The sequence below is a fragment of the Somniosus microcephalus genome, chromosome 9 (genome assembly GCF_052327205.1).
Source record: "Somniosus microcephalus isolate GS21.2 chromosome 9, FLI_Smic_1.0, whole genome shotgun sequence".
NCBI lineage: Eukaryota > Metazoa > Chordata > Chondrichthyes > Squaliformes > Somniosidae > Somniosus > Somniosus microcephalus.
This window is the reverse complement of record NC_140995.1, coordinates 246,585,724-246,609,356: the sequence shown is the minus strand read 5'-3', so window position 1 is coordinate 246,609,356 and position 23,633 is coordinate 246,585,724. Positions and strand designations below refer to the sequence as shown.

Here is a 23,633-nt window from a genome sequence, read left to right as displayed (position 1 = left end):
TCACACAACAACGCCTTGTTACAGCCTCGTTGAAGCAAGTATACATACCTCTAAAACTCACCATCAACACTCCCGGGCACGGTACAGCACGGGGTATACAGAGTACGCTCTCTACATGTCCATCAAACACTCCAGGGCAGTAAGCACGGTGTAGATACGAGTAACAGCTCGCTCTACACTGTCCATCACACACTCCAGGGCATGTACAGCACGTTAGATTCAGAGTAAAAGCTCCCTCTACAATGTCCTCATCAAACACTCCAGGCAGGCATACAGCACGGGTTGGATACAGAGTAATGCTCCCTCTGCACTGTCCCATCAAACACTCCCAGGTCAGGTAAGCACGGTTGGATACAGAGTAAAGCTCCTCTGCACTGTCCCATCAAACACTCCAAGGGCGGGTACAGCACGGTTAGATACAGAGTAAAGCTCCTCTACACTGTCCCATCAAACATTCCCAGGGCAGTACAGCACGGGTTCGATACAGAGTAAAGCTCCCTCTACACTGTCCCATCAACACTCCCAGACTGTACGGCACGGTTAGATACAGATTAAGCTCCCCCTACACTGTCCATCAACTCCCCAGGGCGGTACAGCACGGATTAGATAAACAATAAAGCTGCCTCTACACTGCCCCATCAAACACTCCCAGGGCAGGTACAGCACGGGTTAGATACAGAGTAAAGCTCCTTCTACCACTGTCCCGTCAAACACAGGGCAGGTATAGCCCGGGTTAGATACAGAGTAAAGCTCCTCTACACTGTCCCCATCAAACACTCCAGGGCAGGTACAGCACGGGTTAGATACAGAGTGTGATGAAATATTTCCATTCATCACTGCCTGTGACTGAGATCAGTTTCAGTGTCATTTCCCTTCCCCAGACCTCATTGTATTGTGTACTGAATGTGCTGTATTGTATACTGGAATGTGCTGGAATGTGCTGTGTGTAGGGCTCCGCCCATACCTGGCCCCGTTTGTAAGCTAGCTTCAGTCTAGCCCCAATCTCCAGAAGGATGACATCTCTCTCGCTTACGTGTTTCGTTCTAAGTTAATAAAAGCCTTGTTTTGTTCTGCTACCTTCGAGTCTCGGAATTATTGAGGCACATCATAGAGTAAAGCTCCCTCTACACTGTCCCATCAAACACTCCAGGGCAGGGACAGCACGGGTTAGATACAGAGTAAAGCTCCCTCTACACTGTCCCATCAAACACTCCCAGGGCAGGTACAGCATGGGTTAGATACAGAGTAAAGCTTCCTCTACACTGACCCATCAAACACTCCCAGGGCAGGTACAGCACGGGTTAGATACAGAGTAAAGCTCCCTCTACACCCTCCCATCAAACACTCCCAGGCAGGTACAGCACGGGTTAGATACAGAGTAAAGCTCCCTCTACACTGTCCCATCAAACACTCCCAGGGCAGGTACAGCACGGGTTAGATACAGAGTAAAGCTCCCTCTACACTGTCCCATCAAACATTCCCAGGGCAGGTACAGCACGGGTTAGATACAGAGTAAAGCTCCCTCTACACTGCCATCAAACACTCCCAGGGCAGGTACAGCACAGGTTAGATACAGAGTAAAGCTCCCTCTACATTGTCCCATCAAACATTCCCAGGGCAGGTACAGCACGGGTTAGATACAGAGTAAAGCTCCCTCTACACTGCCCCATCAAACACTCCCAGGGCAGGTACAGCACGGGTTAGATACAGAGTAAGCTCCCTCTACACTGTCCCATCAAACACTCCCAGGGCAGGTACAGCACGTGGTTAGATACAGAGTAAAGCTCCTTCTACACTGTCCCATCAAACACTCCCAGGGCAGGTACAGCACGTGGTTAGATACAGAGTAAAGCTCCCTCTACACTGTTCCATCAAACATTCCCAGGGCAGGTACAGCACGGGTTAGATACAGAGTAAAGCTCCCTCTACACTGCCCATCAAACACTCCCAGGGCAGGTACAGCACGGTTAGATAGAGAGTAAGCTCCCTCTACAATGTCCCATCAAACATTCCCAGGGCAGGTACAGCACGGGTTAGATAGAGAGTCAAGCTCCCTCTCCAGAGCCTCATCAAACATTCCCAGGGCAGGGACAGCACGGGTTAGATACAGAGTAAAGCTCCCTCTACACTGTCCCATCAAACACTCCCAGGGCAGGTACAGCACGTGGTTAGATACAGAGTAAAGCTCCCTCTACACTGCCCCATCAAACACTCCAGGGCAGGTACAGCACGGGTTAGATACAGAGTCAAGCTCCCTCTACACTGTCCATCAAACACTCCCAGGACAGGTACAGCACGGTTCGATACAGAGTAAAGCTCCCTCTACACTGTCCCATCAAACACTCCCAGGGCAGGTACAGCACGGGTTAGATACAGAATAAGCTCCCTCCACACTGTCCCCATCAAACATTCCCAGGGCAGGTACAGCACGGGTTAGATAAAGAGTCAAGCTCCCTCTGCACTGTCCCATCAAACACTCCCAGGGCAGGTACAGCACAGGTTAGATACAGAGTAAAGCTCCCTCGACACTGCCCCATCAAACACTCCCGGGCACGTACAGCACGGGGTTAGATACAGAGTAAAGCTCCCTCTACACTGCCCTATCAAACACTCCAAGGGCAGCTACAGCACGGGTTAGATACAGAGTAAAGCTCCCTCTACACTGCCCCATCAAACACTCCCGGGCACGTACAGCACGGGTTAGATACAGAGTAAAGCTTCCTCTACACTGTCCCATCAAACACTCCCAGGGCAGGTACAGCACGGGTTAGATACAGAGTAAAGCTCGCTCTACACTGTCCCATCAAACACTCCCAGGGCAGGTACAGCACGGGTTAGATACAGAGTAAAGCTCCCTCTACACTGTCCCATCAAACACTCCCAGGGCAGGTACAGCACGGGTTGGATACAGAGTAAAGCTCCCTCTGCACTGTCCCATCAAACACTCCCAGGTCAGGTACAGCACAGGTTGGATACAGAGTAAAGCTCCCTCTGCACTGTCCCATCAAACACTCCCAGGGCGGGTACAGCACAGGTTAGATACAGAGTAAAGCTCCCTCTACACTGTCCCATCAAACATTCCCAGGGCAGGTACAGCACGGGTTCGATACAGAGTAAAGCTCCCTCTACACTGTCCCATCAAACACTCCCAGGACAGGTACGGCACGGGTTAGATACAGAGTAAAGCTCCCCCTACACTGTCCCATCAAACACTCCAGGGCAGGTACAGCACGGATTAGATAAACAATAAAGCTGCCTCTACACTGCCCCATCAAACACTCCCAGGGCAGGTACAGCACGGGTTAGATACAGAGTAAAGCTCCTTCTACACTGTCCCGTCAAACACTCCCAGGGCAGGTATAGCCCGGGTTAGATACAGAGTAAAGCTCCCTCTACACTGTCCCATCAAACACTCCCAGGGCAGGTACAGCACGGGTTAGATACAGAGTGTGATGAAATATTTCCATTCATCACTGCCTGTGACTGAGATCAGTTTCAGTGTCATTTCCCTTCCCCCAGACCTCATTGTATTGTGTACTGGAATGTGCTGTATTGTATACTGGAATGTGCTGGAATGTGCTGTGTGTAGGGCTCCGCCCATACCTGGCCCCGTTTGTAAGCTAGCTTCAGTCTAGCCCCAATCTCCAGAAGGATGACATCTCTCTCGCTTACGTGTTTCGTTCTAAGTTAATAAAAGCCTTGTTTTGTTCTGCTACCTTCGAGTCTCGGAATTATTGAGGCACATCATAGAGTAAAGCTCCCTCTACACTGTCCCATCAAACACTCCCAGGGCAGGGACAGCACGGGTTAGATACAGAGTAAAGCTCCCTCTACACTGTCCCATCAAACACTCCCAGGGCAGGTACAGCATGGGTTAGATACAGAGTAAAGCTTCCTCTACACTGACCCATCAAACACTCCCAGGGCAGGTACAGCACGGGTTAGATACAGAGTAAAGCTCCCTCTACACCCTCCATCAAACACTCCCAGGGCAGGTACAGCACGGGTTAGATACAGAGTAAAGCTCCCTCTACACTGTCCCATCAAACACTCCCAGGGCAGGTACAGCACGGGTTAGATACAGAGTAAAGCTCCCTCTACACTGTCCCATCAAACATTCCCAGGGCAGGTACAGCACGGGTTAGATACAGAGTAAAGCTCCCTCTACACTGCCCATCAAACACTCCCAGGGCAGGTACAGCACAGGTTAGATACAGAGTAAAGCTCCCTCTACATTGTCCCATCAAACATTCCCAGGGCAGGTACAGCACGGGTTAGATACAGAGTAAAGCTCCCTCTACACTGCCCCATCAAACACTCCCAGGGCAGGTACAGCACGGGTTAGATACAGAGTAAGCTCCCTCTACACTGTCCCATCAAACACTCCCAGGGCAGGTACAGCACGTGGTTAGATACAGAGTAAAGCTCCTTCTACACTGTCCCATCAAACACTCCCAGGGCAGGTACAGCACGTGGTTAGATACAGAGTAAAGCTCCCTCTACACTGTTCCATCAAACATTCCCAGGGCAGGTACAGCACGGGTTAGATACAGAGTAAAGCTCCCTCTACACTGCCCATCAAACACTCCCAGGGCAGGTACAGCACGGGTTAGATAGAGAGTAAGCTCCCTCTACAATGTCCCATCAAACATTCCCAGGGCAGGTACAGCACGGGTTAGATAGAGAGTCAAGCTCCCTCTCCAGAGCCTCATCAAACATTCCCAGGGCAGGGACAGCACGGGTTAGATACAGAGTAAAGCTCCCTCTACACTGTCCCATCAAACACTCCCAGGGCAGGTACAGCACGTGGTTAGATACAGAGTAAAGCTCCCTCTACACTGCCCCATCAAACACTCCCAGGGCAGGTACAGCACGGGTTAGATACAGAGTCAAGCTCCCTCTACACTGTCCCATCAAACACTCCCAGGACAGGTACAGCACGGGTTCGATACAGAGTAAAGCTCCCTCTACACTGTCCCATCAAACACTCCCAGGGCAGGTACAGCACGGGTTAGATACAGAATAAGCTCCCTCCACACTGTCCCATCAAACATTCCCAGGGCAGGTACAGCACGGGTTAGATAAAGAGTCAAGCTCCCTCTGCACTGTCCCATCAAACACTCCCTGGGCAGGTACAGCACGGGTTGGATACAGAGTAAAGCTCCCTCTGCACTGTCCCATCAAACACTCCCAGGTCAGGTACAGCACAGGTTGGATACAGAGTAAAGCTCCCTCTGCACTGTCCCATCAAACACTCGCAGGGCAGGTACAGCACGGGTTAGATACAGAGTAAAGCTCCCTCTACACTGCCCCATCAAACACTCCCAGGGCAGGTACAGCACAGGTTGGATACAGAGTAAAGCTCCCTCTACACCCTCCCATCAAACACTCCCAGGGCAGGTACAGCACGGGTTAGATACAGAGTAAAGCTCCCTCTGCACTGTCCCATCAAACACTCGCAGGGCAGGTACAGCCCGGGTTGGATACAGAGTAAAGCTCCCTCTGCACTGTCCCATCAAACACTCCCAGGTCAGGTACAGCACAGGTTGGATACAGAGTAAAGCTCCCTCTACACCCTCCCATCAAACACTCCCAGGGCAGGTACAGCACGGGTTAGATACAGAGTAAAGCTCCCTCTCCACTGTCCCATCAAACACTCCCAGGGCAGGTACAGCACGGGTTAGATACAGAGTAAAGCTCCCTCTACACTGTCCCATCAAACACTCCCAGGGCAGGTACAGCACGGGTTAGATCCAGAGTAAAGCTCCCTCTACACTGACCCATCAAAGACTCCCAGGGCAGGTACAGCACGGGTTAGATACAGAGTAAAGCTCCCCCTACACTGTCCCATCAAACACTCCCAGGGCAGGTGCAGCACGTGGTTAGATACAGAGTAAAGCTCCCTCTACACTGCCCCATCAAACACTCCCAGGGCAGGTATAGCACGGGTTAGATACAGAGTAAGCTCCCTCTACACTGACCCATCAAACACTCCCAGGGCAGGTATAGCCCGGGTTAGATAGAGTAAAGCTCCCTCTACACTGTCCCATCAAACACTCCCAGGGCAGGTACAGCACGGGTTAGATACAGAGTAAAGCTCCCTCTACACTGTCCCATCAAACACTCCCAGGGCAGGTACAGCACGGGTTAGATACAGAGTAAAGCTCCCTCTACACTGTCCCATCAAACACTCCCAGGGCAGGTACAGCACGGGTTAGATAGAGAGTAAAGCTCCCTCTACACTGTCCCATCAAACACTCCCAGGGCAGGTACAGCACGGGTTAGATACAGAGTGTGATGAAATATTTCCATTCATCACTGCCTGTGACTGAGATCGGTTTCAGTGTCATTTCCCTTCCCCCAGACCTCATTGTATTGTGTACTGGAATGTGCTGTATTGTATACTGGAATGTGCTGTGTGTAGGGCTCCGCCCATACCTGGCCCCGTTTGTAAGCTAGCTTCAGTCTAGCCCCAATCTCCAGAAGGTTGACATCTCTCTCGCTTACGTGTTTCGTTCTAAGTTAATAAAAGCCTTGTTTTGTTCTGCTACCTTCGAGTCTCGGAATTATTGAGGCACATCACAGAGTAAAGCTCCCTCTACACTGTCCCATCAAACACTCCCAGGGCAGGTACAGCACGGGTTAGATACAGAGTAAAGCTCCCTCTACACTGTCCCATCAAACACTTCCAGGGCAGGTACAGCACGGGTTAGATACAGAGTAAAGCTCCCTCTACACCCTCCCATCAAACACTCCCAGGGCAGGTACAGCACGGGTTAGATACAGAGTAAAGCTCCCTCTACACTGTCCCATCAAACACTCCCAGGGCAGGTACAGCACGGGTTAGATACAGAGTAAAGCTCCCTCTACACTGTCCCATCAAACATTCCCAGGGCAGGTACAGCACGGGTTAGATACAGAGTAAAGCTCCCTCTACACTGCCCATCAAACACTCCCAGGGCAGGTACAGCACAGGTTAGATACAGAGTAAAGCTCCCTCTACATTGTCCCATCAAACATTCCCAGGGCAGGTACAGCATGGGTTAGATACAGAGTAAAGCTCCCTCTACACTGTCCCATCAAACACTCCCACGGCAGGTACAGCACGGGTTAGATCCAGAGTAAAGCTCCCTCTACACTGACCCATCAAAGACTCCCAGGGCAGGTACAGCACGGGTTAGATACAGAGTAAAGCTCCCCCTACACTGTCCCATCAAACACTCCCAGGGCAGGTGCAGCACGTGGTTAGATACAGAGTAAAGCTCCCTCTACACTGCCCCATCAAACACTCCCAGGGCAGGTACAGCACGGGTTAGATACAGAGTAAGCTCCCTCTACACTGACCCATCAAACACTCCCAGGGCAGGTATAGCCCGGGTTAGATAGAGTAAAGCTCCCTCTACACTGTCCCATCAAACACTCCCAGGGCAGGTACAGCACGGGTTAGATACAGAGTAAAGCTCCCTCTACACTGTCCCATCAAACACTCCCAGGGCAGGTACAGCACGGGTTAGATACAGAGTAAAGCTCCCTCTACACTGTCCCATCAAACACTCCCAGGGCAGGTACAGCACGGGTTAGATACAGAGTGTGATGAAATATTTCCATTCATCACTGCCTGTGACTGAGATCGGTTTCAGTGTCATTTCCCTTCCCCCAGACCTCATTGTATTGTGTACTGGAATGTGCTGTATTGTATACTGGAATGTGCTGGAATGTGCTGTGTGTAGGGCTCCGCCCATACCTGGCCCCGTTTGTAAGCTTGCTTCAGTCTAGCCCCAATCTCCAGAAGGATGACATCTCTCTCGCTTACGTGTTTCGTTCCAAGTTAATAAAAGCCTTGTTTTGTTCTGCTACCTTCGAGTCTCGGAATTATTGAGGCACATCACAGAGTAAAGCTCCCTCTACACTGTCCCATCAAACACTCCCAGGGCAGGTACAGCACGGGTTAGATACAGAGTAAAGCTCCCTCTACACTGTCCCATCAAACACTCCCAGGGCAGGTACAGCACGGGTTAGATACAGAGTAAAGCTCCCTCTACACTGACCCATCAAAGACTCCCAGGGCAGGTACAGAACGGGTTAGATACAGAGCAAAGCTCCCCCTACACTGTCCCATCAAACACTCCCAGGGCAGGTACAGCACGGGTTAGATACAGAGTAAAGCTCCCTCTACACTGTCCCATCAAACACTCCCAGGGCAGGTACAGCACGGGTTAGATACAGAGTAAAGCTCCCTCTACACCCTCCCATCAAACACTCCCAGGGCAGGTACAGCACGGGTTAGATACAGAGTAAAGCTCCCTCTACACTGTCCCATCAAACACTCCCAGGGCAGGTACAGCACGGGTTAGATACAGAGTAAAGCTCCCTCTACACTGTCCCATCAAACATTCCCAGGGCAGGTACAGCACGGGTTAGATACAGAGTAAAGCTCCCTCTACACTGCCCATCAAACACTCCCAGGGCAGGTACAGCACGGGTTAGATACAGAGTAAAGCTCCCCCTACACTGTCCCATCAAACACTCCCAGGGCAGGTACAGCACAGGTTAGATACAGAGTAAAGCTCCCTCTACATTGTCCCATCAAACATTCCCAGGGCAGGTACAGCACGGGTTAGATACAGAGTAAAGCTCCCTCTACACTGTCCCATCAAACACTCCCAGGGCAGGTACAGCACGGGTTAGATCCAGAGTAAAGCTCCCTCTACACTGACCCATCAAAGACTCCCAGGGCAGGTACAGCACGGGTTAGATACAGAGTAAAGCTCCCCCTACACTGTCCCATCAAACACTCCCAGGGCAGGTGCAGCACGTGGTTAGATACAGAGTAAAGCTCCCTCTACACTGCCCCATCAAACACTCCCAGGGCAGGTACAGCACGGGTTAGATACAGAGTAAGCTCCCTCTACACTGTCCCATCAAACACTCCCAGGGCAGGTACAGCACGTGGTTAGATACAGAGTAAAGCTCCTTCTACACTGTCCCATCAAACACTCCCAGGGCAGGTACAGCACGTGTTTAGATACAGAGTAAAGCTCCCTCTACACTGTTCCATCAAACACTCCCAGGGCAGGTACAGCACGGGTTAGATACAGAGTAAAGCTCCCTCTACACTGCCCATCAAACACTCCCAGGGCAGGTACAGCACGGGTTAGATACAGAGTAAGCTCCCTCTACAATGTCCCATCAAACATTCCCAGGGCAGGTACAGCACGGGTTAGATACAGAGTAAAGCTCCCTCTCCAGAGCCCCATCAAACATTCCCAGGGCAGGTACAGCACAGGTTAGATACAGAGTAAGCTCCCTCTACACTGCCCCATCAAAGACTCCTAGGGCAGGTACAGCACGGGTTAGATACAGAGTAAAGCTCCCCCTACACTGTCCCATCAAACACTCCCAGGGCAGGTACAGCACGTGGTTAGATACAGAGTAAAGCTCCCTCTACACTGTCCCATCAAACACTCCCAGGGCAGGTACAGCACGGGTTAGATACAGAGTAAAGCTCCTTCTACACTGTCCCATCAAACACTCCCAGGGCAGGTACAGCACGTGGTTAGATACAGAGTAAAGCTCCCTCTACACTGCCCCATCAAACACTCCCAGGGCAGGTACAGCACGGGTTAGATACAGAGTAAAGCTCCTTCTACACTGTCCCATCAAACACTCCCAGGGCAGGTACAGCACGTGGTTAGATACAGAGTAAAGCTCCCTCTACACTGCCCATCAAACACTCCCAGGGCAGGTACAGCACGGGTTAGATACAGAGTAAGCTCCCTCTACAATGTCCCATCAAACATTCCCAGGGCAGGTACAGCACGGGTTAGATACAGAGTAAAGCTCCCTCTCCAGAGCCCCATCAAACATTCCCAGGGCAGGTACAGCACAGGTTAGATACAGAGTAAGCTCCCTCTACACTGCCCCATCAAAGACTCCTAGGGCAGGTACAGCACGGGTTAGATACAGAGTAAAGCTCCCCCTACACTGTCCCATCAAACACTCCCAGGGCAGGTACAGCACGTGGTTAGATACAGAGTAAAGCTCCCTCTACACTGTCCCATCAAACACTCCCAGGGCAGGTACAGCACGGGTTAGATACAGAGTAAAGCTCCTTCTACACTGTCCCATCAAACACTCCCAGGGCAGGTACAGCACGTGGTTAGATACAGAGTAAAGCTCCCTCTACACTGCCCCATCAAACACTCCCAGGGCAGGTACAGCACGGGTTAGATACAGTGTCAAGCTCCCTCTACACTGTCCCATCAAACACTCCCAGGACAGGTACAGCACGGGTTCGATACAGAGTAAAGCTCCCTCTACACTGTCCCATCAAACACTCCCAGGGCAGGTACAGCACGGGTTAGATACAGAGTAAGCTCCCTCTACACTGCCCCATCAAACACTCCCAGGGCAGGTACAGCACGGGTTAGATCCAGAGTAAAGCTCCTTCTACACTGTCCCATCAAACACTCCCAGGGCAGGTACAGCACGGGTTAGATACAGAGTAAAGCTCCCTCTACACTGCCCCATCAAACACTCCCAGGGCAGGTACAGCACGGGTTAGATACAGAGTCAAGCTCCCTCTACACTGTCCCATCAAACACTCCCAGGACAGGCACAGCACGGGTTAGATACAGAGTAAGCTCCCTCTACACTGTCCCATCAAACATTCCCAGGGCAGGTACACCACGGGTTAGATACAGAGTAAAGCTCCCTCTCCAGAGCCCCATCAAACATTCCCAGGGCAGGTACAGCACGGGTTAGATACAGAGTAAGCTCCCTCTACACTGCCCCATCAAACACTCCCAGGGCAGGTACAGCACGTGGTTAGATACAGAGTAAAGCTCCCTCTACACTGCCCCATCAAACACTCCCAGGGCAGGTACAGCACGGGTTAGATACAGAGTAAAGCTCCCTCTACACTGCCCCATCAAACACTCCCAGGGCAGGTACAGCACGGGTTAGATACAGAGTAAAGCTCCCTCTACACTGTCCCCATCAAACACTCCCAGGGCAGGTACAGCATGGGTTAGATACAGAGTAAAGCTCCCTCTACACTGTCCCATCAAACACTCCCAGGGCAGGTATAGCCCGGGTTAGATACAGAGTAAAGCTCCCTCTACACTGTCCCATCAAAAGTTTAATCAACACTGCCCTAAGCAGGAAACCAACTCTAATCCCAGGGAAGCACGTAATACTGACTCATCTGCTAGTTCTATTGCTCACACCTGGGTGAGATACCAATTCAGTAACAATGAATGCTGAATATTGGGGTGCGTGCGATGTAATTATTGGTCTCCCTCTGTTGCCCCTCCCCCCCGAAGCCTGCCACTCATGGTTGCACTTGCTGCCCTCACCGAGGTAGCCATGGATATGCGGATCAGCTCAGTGTAACTGTGGTTTCATCCCATACTCCGCGTGCACCAGCCCATTCCAGCAGGAGCAGCTGGATAGTGACCTGGGATAGGAGTCCCATTTTGGAGTGCCCACTGCTGGCTGGTTCAGCCCAGCTAACTCTGCACAGGCAACGTGTTGGCGCTGGAGCCTCCACTGACATCCTAGAAAGTCTCCTTCCCCTTAGAAAACCACCCACCACACATGATGGATCCATGGCCAGGTGGATTAAGCACAACCTACTGAAACCCAATGGCATAGGTGGCCATAGCTGGGTGGTAACAATTGGCCCTGGCAATCCGCTGGGCAAACCTGCCCGCTTGATCAGCACCCCATCCACCACCTTAAACATTCACTCCCTCCACCACCGGCGTACCGTGGCTGCAGTGTGTACCATCTACAAGATGCACTGCAGCAACTCGCCAAGGCTTCTTCGACAGCACCTCCCAAACCCGCAACCTCTACCACCTGGGACAGGGTGGTGCTTGGGAACACCACCACCTCCAACTTCCCCTCCAAGTCACACACCATCCTGACTTGGAAATATATCGTCGTTCCTTCATCATCGCTGGGTCAAAATCCTGGAACTCCCTCCCTAACAGCACTGTGGGAGCATCTTCACCACACCGACTGCAGCGGTTCAAGGCGGTGGCTCACCACCACCTTCTCAAGGGCAACTAGAGATGGGCAATAAACGCTGGCCTTGCCAGCGTCACCCACATCCTGGAGAAAGAATAATTTTTTTTTAAATTCAGGGATAGGAAGGGTCATAAGCTCCTGATCACGGTCTGGTGGTCCCTTTCTGGACAGAGTGCGTGTGTCGGCATTGGGCACGGACAGGGTGGAGTTCAGCTGTGGTGGTCCGGACATTGGACAGGACAAATGGCCACTCGAGTGAAGGATGGAGGCTGGGAGTGTCTGCAGTTCTGAAATCCAGCAAGAGTCAATGCTTTCAGGAGAGTGGGGGGGGGGAGGGTTAAGTGCCTTACAGAAGCATATGGGAGCAGTGGATACCTCACAGCTTGGTTTACATGGGTCACTCTAATCAATAGCCACATTGCTGTACCTCCAACCTCACCCCCACATACTGACCGGGCCTATATTATTGCAGGAAATGTTGATGGACTTCAGGGTTTGGTTCTTCATCAGAAGTTCAGAGATAACCACAGCCACAGACTCAGTCAGCTCATTGCTTCCCAAGTTGATGTCTTCCACCGAGGACTTCACAAGTGCTCGTGCCAAGGCTTCTCCCCCCTCATCCCCAATCTGGTTGAGGCGAAAGTTGATGGATTTGAGGGTTGAGAAGCGCTTGACTTTGTAGGAGATGGCCTTGGCTCCGTAAGCTTTGATGCGGTTGTTGCACAGGTTGACTTTCTCCAGCTTGGTCCTGTGGAGGAGCTTGGCCAAAACCTTTGCCCCATTGTCCTCGATCAAGTTGTGCGACAGGTCCAGTTCCATCAGCGAGGGGTGGTTCAACATGTACTTGACCAGCACTCGCAGCTTCTCATCGTCGATCTTGTTCCGAGGGAGTTTGAGCACCTTCAAGCTCTTGCAAGAATGGATGGCCTTCGCCAGGGAGAAGCAGTCTTGGTAAGTAAATTGAAATATATTCCATTCGAAATTCATGCCGCAGTCCTTAACTCCATAGGTCACGTCCAGCTCTTCAAGATTTGGGAGCTTGCTGAGCAATATGCTGAAGTCAAAGTGGTCCATTGAAGGTCCATTCACATCACTATCACTGCCAGCGTCCGAAGACTCGTCATCTGCCGTCTCAGGGACCTGCTTGACGGGCGGAAGGAGCTGGGCAATGTCTAACTTCTTCACGTAGCCTCTACAGAGTGGTATCAGCTCCAGGACCACCTTTACGTCGGTGGTGTCTGGGACAAAGTACTCGATGATGTTCTTCAGCAGCCGTTCGAAGAACATTCTCTTCCAGCTGTCTCCGTACCTGGAGGTGTCGCACACCTCCCAGCATTCCAGGCAGCACCTTCTCCAGTAGCCCTCGTCGCTGACCAGGTTCGCTGTCACCTGAAGTGGGATATTGGTGGAGATCTTGGCCAGCACCTTGCGCTTGTGCTCCTCCAGAAGTTGATTCAAAAGTGGATGCACTGCGGTGGTAAAAGAGGGCATAGGGCAGGTGAGTGAGTCAACGGCACAAAGCTCGAGAATCACAGCCAACGCACCGACCGTTGTGGAGATCATTTGCAAAGTACAGCTACTCCTCTTAGACTGATACAACACAGAAAGAGGCCAGTCGGCCCATCGTGCCTGTGCTGGCTCTTTGAAAGAGCTCTCCAATTAGGCCCACTCTCCCCTGCTCTTTCCCCTCAGCCCTGCAAATTTTTCCCCTTCAAGTATTTACGCAATTCCCTTTTGAAAGTTACAATTGAATCTGCTGCCACCGCCCTTTCAGGCAGTGCATTCCAGATCACTGCGTAAAAGCATTTCACAGAATCACAGAAACCCCACAGTGCAGATAGAGGCCATTTCGGCCCATCGAGCCTGCACCGACACATATCCCACCCGATCCCCGTAACCCCTACACATATCCCACCCGATCCCCACGTATTTAATCCCCCTAACACTAAGGGTCAATTTATCATAGCCAATCAACCTAACCTGCACATCTTTGGACTCTCCACATCTCCCCTCTGGTTCATTTGCCAATTACCTTAAATCATATTATTTAATTTTATTTTCAGCATTCAACTCCTAATTTCCAAAACAAAAAGCAAAAAGTAAAAACTGCAGATGTTGGAAATCTGAAACAAAAACAGGGAATGCAAAAAAACACTCGGCAGGTCAGGCAGCATATGTGGAGAGAGATACTGAGGAGTCCATGTCTCAGGATCCGACCCTTAGTCAAAATGGGATATTACCGATAATCAGCACGTACTCGCACTCACTCCCTCTCACAAACACACACTCGGTTCCTCTCACACGCACACACTCGCTCCCTCTCACACGCACACACTCGCTCCCTCTCACACGCACACACTCGCTCCCTCTCACACGCACACACTCGCTCCCTCTCACACGCACACACTCGCTCCCTCTCACACGCACACACTCGCTCCCTCTCACACGCACACACTCGCTCCCTCTCACACGCACACACTCGCTCCCTCTCACACGCACACACTCGCTCCCTCTCACACGCACACACTCGCTCCCTCTCACACGCACACACTCGCTCCCTCTCACACGCACACACTCGCTCCCTCTCACACGCACACACTCGCTCCCTCTCACACGCACACACTCGCTCCCTCTCACACGCACACACTCGCTCCCTCTCACACGCACACACTCGCTCCCTCTCACACGCACACACTCGCTCCCTCTCACACGCACACACTCGCTCCCTCTCACACGCACACACTCGCTCCCTCTCTCACGCACACACTCGCTCCCTCTCACACGCACACACTCGCTCCCTCTCACACGCACACACTCGCTCCCTCTCACACGCACACACTCGCTCCCTCTCACACGCACACACTCGCTCCCTCTCACACGCACACACTCGCTCCCTCTCACACGCACACACTCGCTCCCTCTCAAACGCACACACTCGCTCCCTCTCACACGCACACACTCGCTCCCTCTCACACGCACACACTCGCTTCCTCTCACACGCACACACTCGCTTCCTCTCACACGCACACACTCGCTTCTTCTCACACGCACACACTCACTCCTTCTCACACACGCACACACTCGCTCCCTCTCACGCACACACTCGCTTCCTCTCACACGCACACACTCCCTCCCTCTCACACGCACACACTCGCTCCCTCTCACACGCACACACTCGCTCCCTCTCACACGCACACTCGCTTCCTCTCACGCACACACTCGCTTCCTCTCTCACGCACACACTCCCTCCCTCTCACACGCACACTCGCTTCCTCTCACACGCACACACTCGCTTCCTCTCACACGCACTCGCTCCCTCTCACACGCACACACTCGCTTCCTCTCACACGCACACACTCGCTCCCTCTCACACGCACACACTCGCTCCCTCTCACACGCACACACTCGCTCCCTCTCACACGCACACACTCGCTCCCTCTCACACGCACACACTCGCTCCCCTCACATGCACACACTCGCTCCCTCTCGCACGCACACACTCGCTCCCTCTCGCACGCACACACTCGCTCCCTCTCACACGCACACACTCGCTCCCTCTCGCACGCACACACTCGCTCCCCTCACACGCACACACTCGCTCCCTCTCGCACGCACACACTCGCTCCCTCTCGCACGCACACACTCGCTCCCTCTCACACGCACACACTCGCTCCCTCTCACACGCACACACTCGCTCCCTCTCACACGCACACACTCGCTCCCTCTCGCACGCACACACTCGCTCCCTCTCACACGCACACACTCGCTTCCTCTCACACGCACACACTCGCTTCCTCTCACACGCACACACTCGCATCCTCTCACACGCACACACTCGCTCCCTCTCACACGCACACACTCGCTCCCTCTCACACGCACACTCGCTTCCTCTCACACGCACACACTCGCATCCTCTCACACGCACACACTCGCTTCCTCTCACACGCACTCGCTCCTCTCACACGCACACACTCGCACCCCCTCACACACACACACTCGCTTCCTCTCACACGCACACACTCGCTTCCTCTCACACACACACTCGCACCCTCTCGCACGCACACACTCGCTCCCTCTCGCACGCACACACTCGCTCCCTCTCGCACGCACACACTCGCTCCCTCTCCAACGCACACACTCGCTCCCTCTCACACGCACACACTCGCTCCCTCTCACACGCACACACTCGCTTCCTCTCACGCGCACACACTCGCTCCCTCTCACGCGCACACACTCGCTCCCTCTCACGTGCACACACTCGCTCCCTCTCACACGCACACACTCGCTCCCTCTCACACGCACACTCGCTTCCTCATACGCACACACTCGCTCCCTCTCACACGCACACACTCGCTTCCTCTCACACGCACACACTCGCTTCCTCACACGCACACACTCGCTTCCTCACACGCACACACTTGCTCCCTCTCACGCACACACTCGCTTCCTCTCACACGCACACACTCGCTTCCTCTCACACGCACACACTCGCTTCCTCTCACACGCACACACTCGCTTCCTATCACACGCACAAACTCGCTTCCTCTCACACGCACACACTCGCTTCCTCTCACGCACACACTCGCTTCCTCTCACACGCACACACTCCCTCCCTCTCACACACACACACTCGCTTCCTCTCACACGCACACACTCGCTTCCTCTCACACGCACACACTCCCTCCCTCTCACACGCACACTCCCTCCCTCTCACACGCACACACTCGCTCCCTCTCACACGCACACACTCGCTTCCTCTCACACGCACACACTCGCTTCCTCTCACGCGCACACTCGCTTCCTCTCACATGCACACTCGCTCCCTCTCACACGCACACACTCGCTTCCTCTCACACGCAGACACTCGCTTCCTCTCACACGCACGCACTCGCTCCCTCTCACACGCGCGCACTCGCTCCCTCTCACACACGCGCACTCGCTCCCTCTCACACGCACACTCGCTCCCTCTCACACGCACACACTCGCACTCGCTCCCTCTCACACGCACACACTCGCTTCCCCTCACACGCACACACTCGCACTCACTCCCTCACACGCACACACTCGCTCCCTCTCTCACACACTCGCTCCCTCTCACACGCACACACTCGCTCCCTCTCACACGCACACACTCGCACCCTCTCACACGCACACACTCGCTCCCTCTCACACGCACACACTCGCACCCTCTCACACGCACACACTCGCACCCTCTCACACGCACACACTCGCACCCCCTCACACGCACACACTCGCTCCCTCTCACACGCACACACTCGCTCCCTCTCACACGCACACACTCGCTCCCTCTCACACGCACACACTCGCTCCCTCTCACACGCACACACTCGCTCCCTCTCACACGCACACACTCGCTCCCTCTCACACGCACACACTCGCTCCCTCTCACACGCACACACTCGCTCCCTCTCACACGCACACACTCGCTCCCTCTCACACGCACACACTCGCTCCCTCTCACACGCACACACTCGCTTCCTCACACGCACACACTCGCTCCCTCTCACACGCACACACTCGCTCCCTCTCACACGCACACACTCGCTCCCTCTCACAGGCACACACTCGCTCCCTCTCACACGCACACACTCGCTTCCTCTCACACGCACACACTCGCTTCTTCTCACACGCACACACTCACTCCTTCTCACACACACTCGCTCCCTCTCACAGGCACACACTCGCTCCCTCTCACGCACACACTCACTTCCTCTCACACGCACACACTCGCTCCCTCTCACACGCACACACTCGCTCCCTCTCACACGCACACACTCGCTCCCTCTCACACGCACACACTCGCTCCCTCTCACAGGCACACACTCGCTCCCTCTCACACGCACACACTCGCTTCCTCTCACACGCACACACTCGCTTCTTCTCACACGCACACACTCACTCCTTCTCACACACACTCGCTCCCTCTCACGCACACACTCGCTTCCTCTCACACGCACACACTCCCTCCCTCTCACACGCACACACTCGCTCCCTCTCACACGCACACACTCGCTCCCTCTCACACGCACACTCGCTTCCTCTCACGCACACACTCGCTTCCTCTCTCACGCACACACTCCCTCCCTCTCACACGCACACTCGCTTCCTCTCACACGCACACACTCGCTTCCTCTCACACGCACTCGCTCCCTCTCACACGCACACACTCGCTTCCTCTCACACGCACACACTCGCTCCCTCTCACACGCACACACTCGCTCCCTCTCACACGCACACACTCGCTCCCTCTCACACGCACACACTCGCTCCCTCTCACACGCACACACTCGCTCCCTCTCGCACGCACACACTCCCTCCCTCTCACACACACACACTCGCTTCCTCTCACACGCACACACTCGCTTCCTCTCACACGCACACACTCCCTCCCTCTCACACGCACACACTCCCTCCCTCTCACACGCACACACTCGCTCCCTCTCACACGCACACACTCGCTTCCTCTCACACGCACACACTCGCTTCCTCTCACGCGCACACTCGCTTCCTCTCACATGCACACTCGCTCCCTCTCACACGCACACACTCGCTTCCTCTCACACGCAGACACTCGCTTCCTCTCACACGCACGCACTCGCTCCCTCTCACACGCGCGCACTCGCTCCCTCTCACACACGCGCACTCGCTCCCTCTCACACGCACACTCGCTCCCTCTCACACGCACACACTCGCACTCGCTCCCTCTCACACGCACACACTCGCTTCCCCTCACACGCACACACTCGCACTCACTCCCTCACACTCGCTCCCTCTCTCACACACTCGCTCCCTCTCACACGCACACACTCGCTCCCTCTCACACGCACACACTCGCACCCTCTCACACGCACACACTCGCTCCCTCTCACACGCACACACTCGCACCCTCTCACACGCACACACTCGCACCCTCTCACACGCACACACTCGCACCCCCTCACACGCACACACTCGCTCCCTCTCACACGCACACACTCGCTCCCTCTCACACGCACACACTCGCTCCCTCTCACACGCACACACTCGCTCCCTCTCACACGCACACACTCGCTCCCTCTCACACGCACACACTCGCTCCCTCTCACACGCACACACTCGCTCCCTCTCACACGCACACACTCGCTCCCTCTCACACGCACACACTCGCTCCCTCTCACACGCACACACTCGCTCCCTCTCACACGCACACACTCGCTTCCTCACACGCACACACTCGCTCCCTCTCACACGCACACACTCGCTCCCTCTCACACGCACACACTCGCTCCCTCTCACAGGCACACACTCGCTCCCTCTCACACGCACACACTCGCTTCCTCTCACACGCACACACTCGCTTCTTCTCACACGCACACACTCACTCCTTCTCACACACACTCGCTCCCTCTCACAGGCACACACTCGCTCCCTCTCACGCACACACTCACTTCCTCTCACACGCACACACTCGCTCCCTCTCACACGCACACACTCGCTCCCTCTCACACGCACACACTCGCTCCCTCTCACACGCACACACTCGCTCCCTCTCACAGGCACACACTCGCTCCCTCTCACACGCACACACTCGCTTCCTCTCACACGCACACACTCGCTTCTTCTCACACGCACACACTCACTCCTTCTCACACACACTCGCTCCCTCTCACGCACACACTCGCTTCCTCTCACACGCACACACTCCCTCCCTCTCACACGCACACACTCGCTCCCTCTCACACGCACACACTCGCTCCCTCTCACACGCACACTCGCTTCCTCTCACGCACACACTCGCTTCCTCTCTCACGCACACACTCCCTCCCTCTCACACGCACACTCGCTTCCTCTCACACGCACACACTCGCTTCCTCTCACACGCACTCGCTCCCTCTCACACGCACACACTCGCTTCCTCTCACACGCACACACTCGCTCCCTCTCACACGCACACACTCGCTCCCTCTCACACGCACACACTCGCTCCCTCTCACACGCACACACTCGCTCCCTCTCACACGCACACACTCGCTCCCTCTCGCACGCACACACTCGCTCCCTCTCACACGCACACACTCGCTCCCTCTCACACGCACACACTCGCTCCCTCTCACACGCACACACTCGCTCCCTCTCGCACGCACACACTCGCTCCCTCTCACACGCACACATTCACTCCCTCTCACACGCACACACTCGCTTCCTCTCACACGCACACACTCGCTTCCTCTCACACGCACACACTCGCATCCTCTCACACGCACACACTCGCTCCCTCTCACACGCACACACTCGCTCCCTCTCACACGCACACACTCGCTTCCTCTCACACGCACACACTCGCATCCTCTCAGATGCACACACTCGCTTCCTCTCACACGCACTCGCTCCCTCTCACACGCACACACTCGCACCCCCTCACACACACACACACTCGCTTCCTCTCACACGCACACACTCGCTTCCTCTCACACGCACACACTCGCACCCTCTCGAACGCACACACTCGCTCCCTCTCGCACGCACACACTCGCTCCCTCTCGCACGCACACACTCGCTCCCTCTCCAACGCACACACTCGCTCCCTCTCACACGCACACACTCGCTCCCTCTCACACGCACACACTCGCTTCCTCTCACGCGCACACACTCGCTCCCTCTCACGCGCACACACTCGCTCCCTCTCACGCGCACACACTCGCTCCCTCTCACACGCACACACTCGCTCCCTCTCACACGCACACTCGCTTCCTCATACGCACACACTCGCTCCCTCTCACACGCACACACTCGCTTCCTCTCACACGCACACACTCGCTTCCTCACACGCACACACTCGCTTCCTCACACGCACACACTTGCTCCCTCTCACGCACACACTCGCTTCCTCTCACACGCACACACTCGCTTCCTCTCACACGCACACACTCGCTTCCTATCACACGCACACACTCGCTTCCTCTCACACGCACACACTCGCTTCCTCTCACACGCACACACTCGCTTCCTCTCACACGCACACACTCCCTCCCTCTCACACGCACACACTCGCTTCCTCTCACACGCACACACTCGCTTCCTCTCACACGCACACACTCCCTCCCTCTCACACGCACACACTCGCTCCCTCTCACACGCACACACTCGCTCCCTCTCACACGCACACACTCGCTTCCTCTCACACGCACACACTCGCTTCCTCTCACGCGCACACTCGCTTCCTCTCACGCGCACACTCGCTCCCTCTCACACGCACACACTCGCTTCCTCTCACACGCAGACACTCGCTTCCTCTCACACGCACACACTCGCTCCCTCTCACACGCACGCACTCGCTTCCTCTCACACGCACGCACTCGCTCCCTCTCACACGCGCTCCCTCTCACACGCACGCACTCGCTCCCTCTCACACACTCGCACTCGCTCCCTCTCACACGCACACTCGCTCCCTCTCACACGCACACACTCGCACTCGCTCCCTCTCACACGCACACACTCGCTTCCCCTCACACACACACACTCGCACTCACTCCCTCTCACATGCACACACTCGCTCCCTCTCTCACACACTCGCTCCCTCTCACACGCACACACTCGCTCCCTCTCACACGCACACACTCGCACCCCCTCACACGCACACACTCGCTCCCTCTCACACGCACACACTCGCTCCCTCTCACACGCACACACTCGCTCCCTCTCACACGCACACACTCGCTCCCTCTCACACGCACACACTCGCTCCCTCTCACACGCACACACTCGCTCCCTCTCACACGCACACACTCGCTCCCTCTCACACGCACACACTCGCTCCCTCTCACACGCACACACTCGCTCCCTCTCACACGCACACACTCGCTTCCTCACACGCACACACTCGCTCCCTCTCACACGCACACACTCGCTCCCACTCACACGCACACAGTCGCTCCCTCTCACAGGCACACACTCGCTCCCTCTCACACGCACACACTCGCTTCCTCTCACACGCACACACTCGCTTCTTCTCACACGCACACACTCACTCCTTCTCACACACACTCGCTCCCTCTCACACGCACACACTCGCTCCCTCTCACGCACACACTCGCTTCCTCTCACACGCACACACTCCCTCCCTCTCACACGCACACACTCGCTCCCTCTCACACGCACACACTCGCTCCCTCACACGCACACTCGCTTCCTCTCACGCACACACTCGCTTCCTCTCTCACGCACACTCTCCCTCCCTCTCACACGCACACTCGCTTCCTCTCACACGCACACACTCGCTTCCTCTCACACGCACTCGCTCCCTCTCACACGCACACACTCGCTTCCTCTCACACGCACACACTCGCTCCCTCTCACACGCACACACTCGCTCCCTCTCACACGCACACACTCGCTCCCTCTCACACGCACACACTCGCTCCCTCTCACACGCACACACTCGCACCCTCTCGCACGCACACACTCGCTCCCTCTCACACGCACACACTCGCTCCCTCTCACACGCACACACTCGCTCCCTCTCACACGCACACACTCGCTCCCTCTCACACGCACACACTCGCTCCCTCTCGCATGCACACTCGCTCCCTCTCACACGCACACATTCACTCCCTCTCACACGCACACACTCGCTTCCTCTCACACGCACACACTCGCTTCCTCTCACACGCACACACTCGCATCCTCTCACACGCACACACTCGCTCCCTCTCACACGCACACACTCGCTCCCTCTCACACGCACACACTCGCTTCCTCTCACACGCACACACTCGCTTCCTCTCACACGCACACACTCGCTTCCTCTCACACGCACTCGCTCCCTCTCACACGCACACACTCGCACCCCCTCACACACACACACACTCGCTTCCTCTCACACGCACACACTCGCTTCCTCTCACACGCACACACTCGCACCCTCTCGCACGCACACACTCGCTCCCTCTCGCACGCACACACTCGCTCCCTCTCGCACGCACACACTCGCTCCCTCTCCAACGCACACACTCGCTCCCTCTCACACGCACACACTCGCTCCCTCTCACACGCACACACTCGCTTCCTCTCACGCGCACACACTCGCTCCCTCTCACGCGCACACACTCGCTCCCTCTCACACGCACACACTCGCTCCCTCTCACACGCACACACTCGCTCCCTCTCACACGCACACTCGCTTCCTCATACGCACACACTCGCTCCCTCTCACACGCACACACTCGCTTCCTCTCACACGCACACACTCGCTTCCTCACACGCACACACTCGCTTCCTCACACGCACACACTTGCTCCCTCTCACGCACACACTCGCTTCCTCTCACACGCACACACTCGCTTCCTCTCACACGCACACACTCGCTTCCTCTCACACGCACACACTCGGTTCCTCTCACACGCACACACTCCCTCCCTCTCACACGCACACACTCGCTTCCTCTCACACGCACACACTCGCTTCCTCTCACACGCACACACTCGCTCCCTCTCACACGCACACACTCGCTTCCTCTCACACGCACACACTCGCTTCCTCTCACACGCACACACTCCCTCCCTCTCACACGCACACACTCGCTCCCTCTCACACGCACACAC

General features: G+C 55.3%; 1 protein-coding gene across 1 annotated transcript; it reads right to left on the bottom strand.

The window, feature by feature from the left end:
- Positions 1-12,387: 12,387 nt before the first annotated feature.
- On the bottom strand, positions 12,388-13,727 carry LOC147113192 (dynein regulatory complex subunit 5-like). The gene has a single exon (XM_085996269.1). It carries the CDS (start codon positions 13,594-13,596, stop codon positions 12,469-12,471), a length of 1,128 nt encoding a protein of 375 aa, XP_085852395.1. The 5' UTR covers positions 13,597-13,727; the 3' UTR covers positions 12,388-12,468.
- Between the last annotated feature and the right edge of the window lie 9,906 nt (positions 13,728-23,633).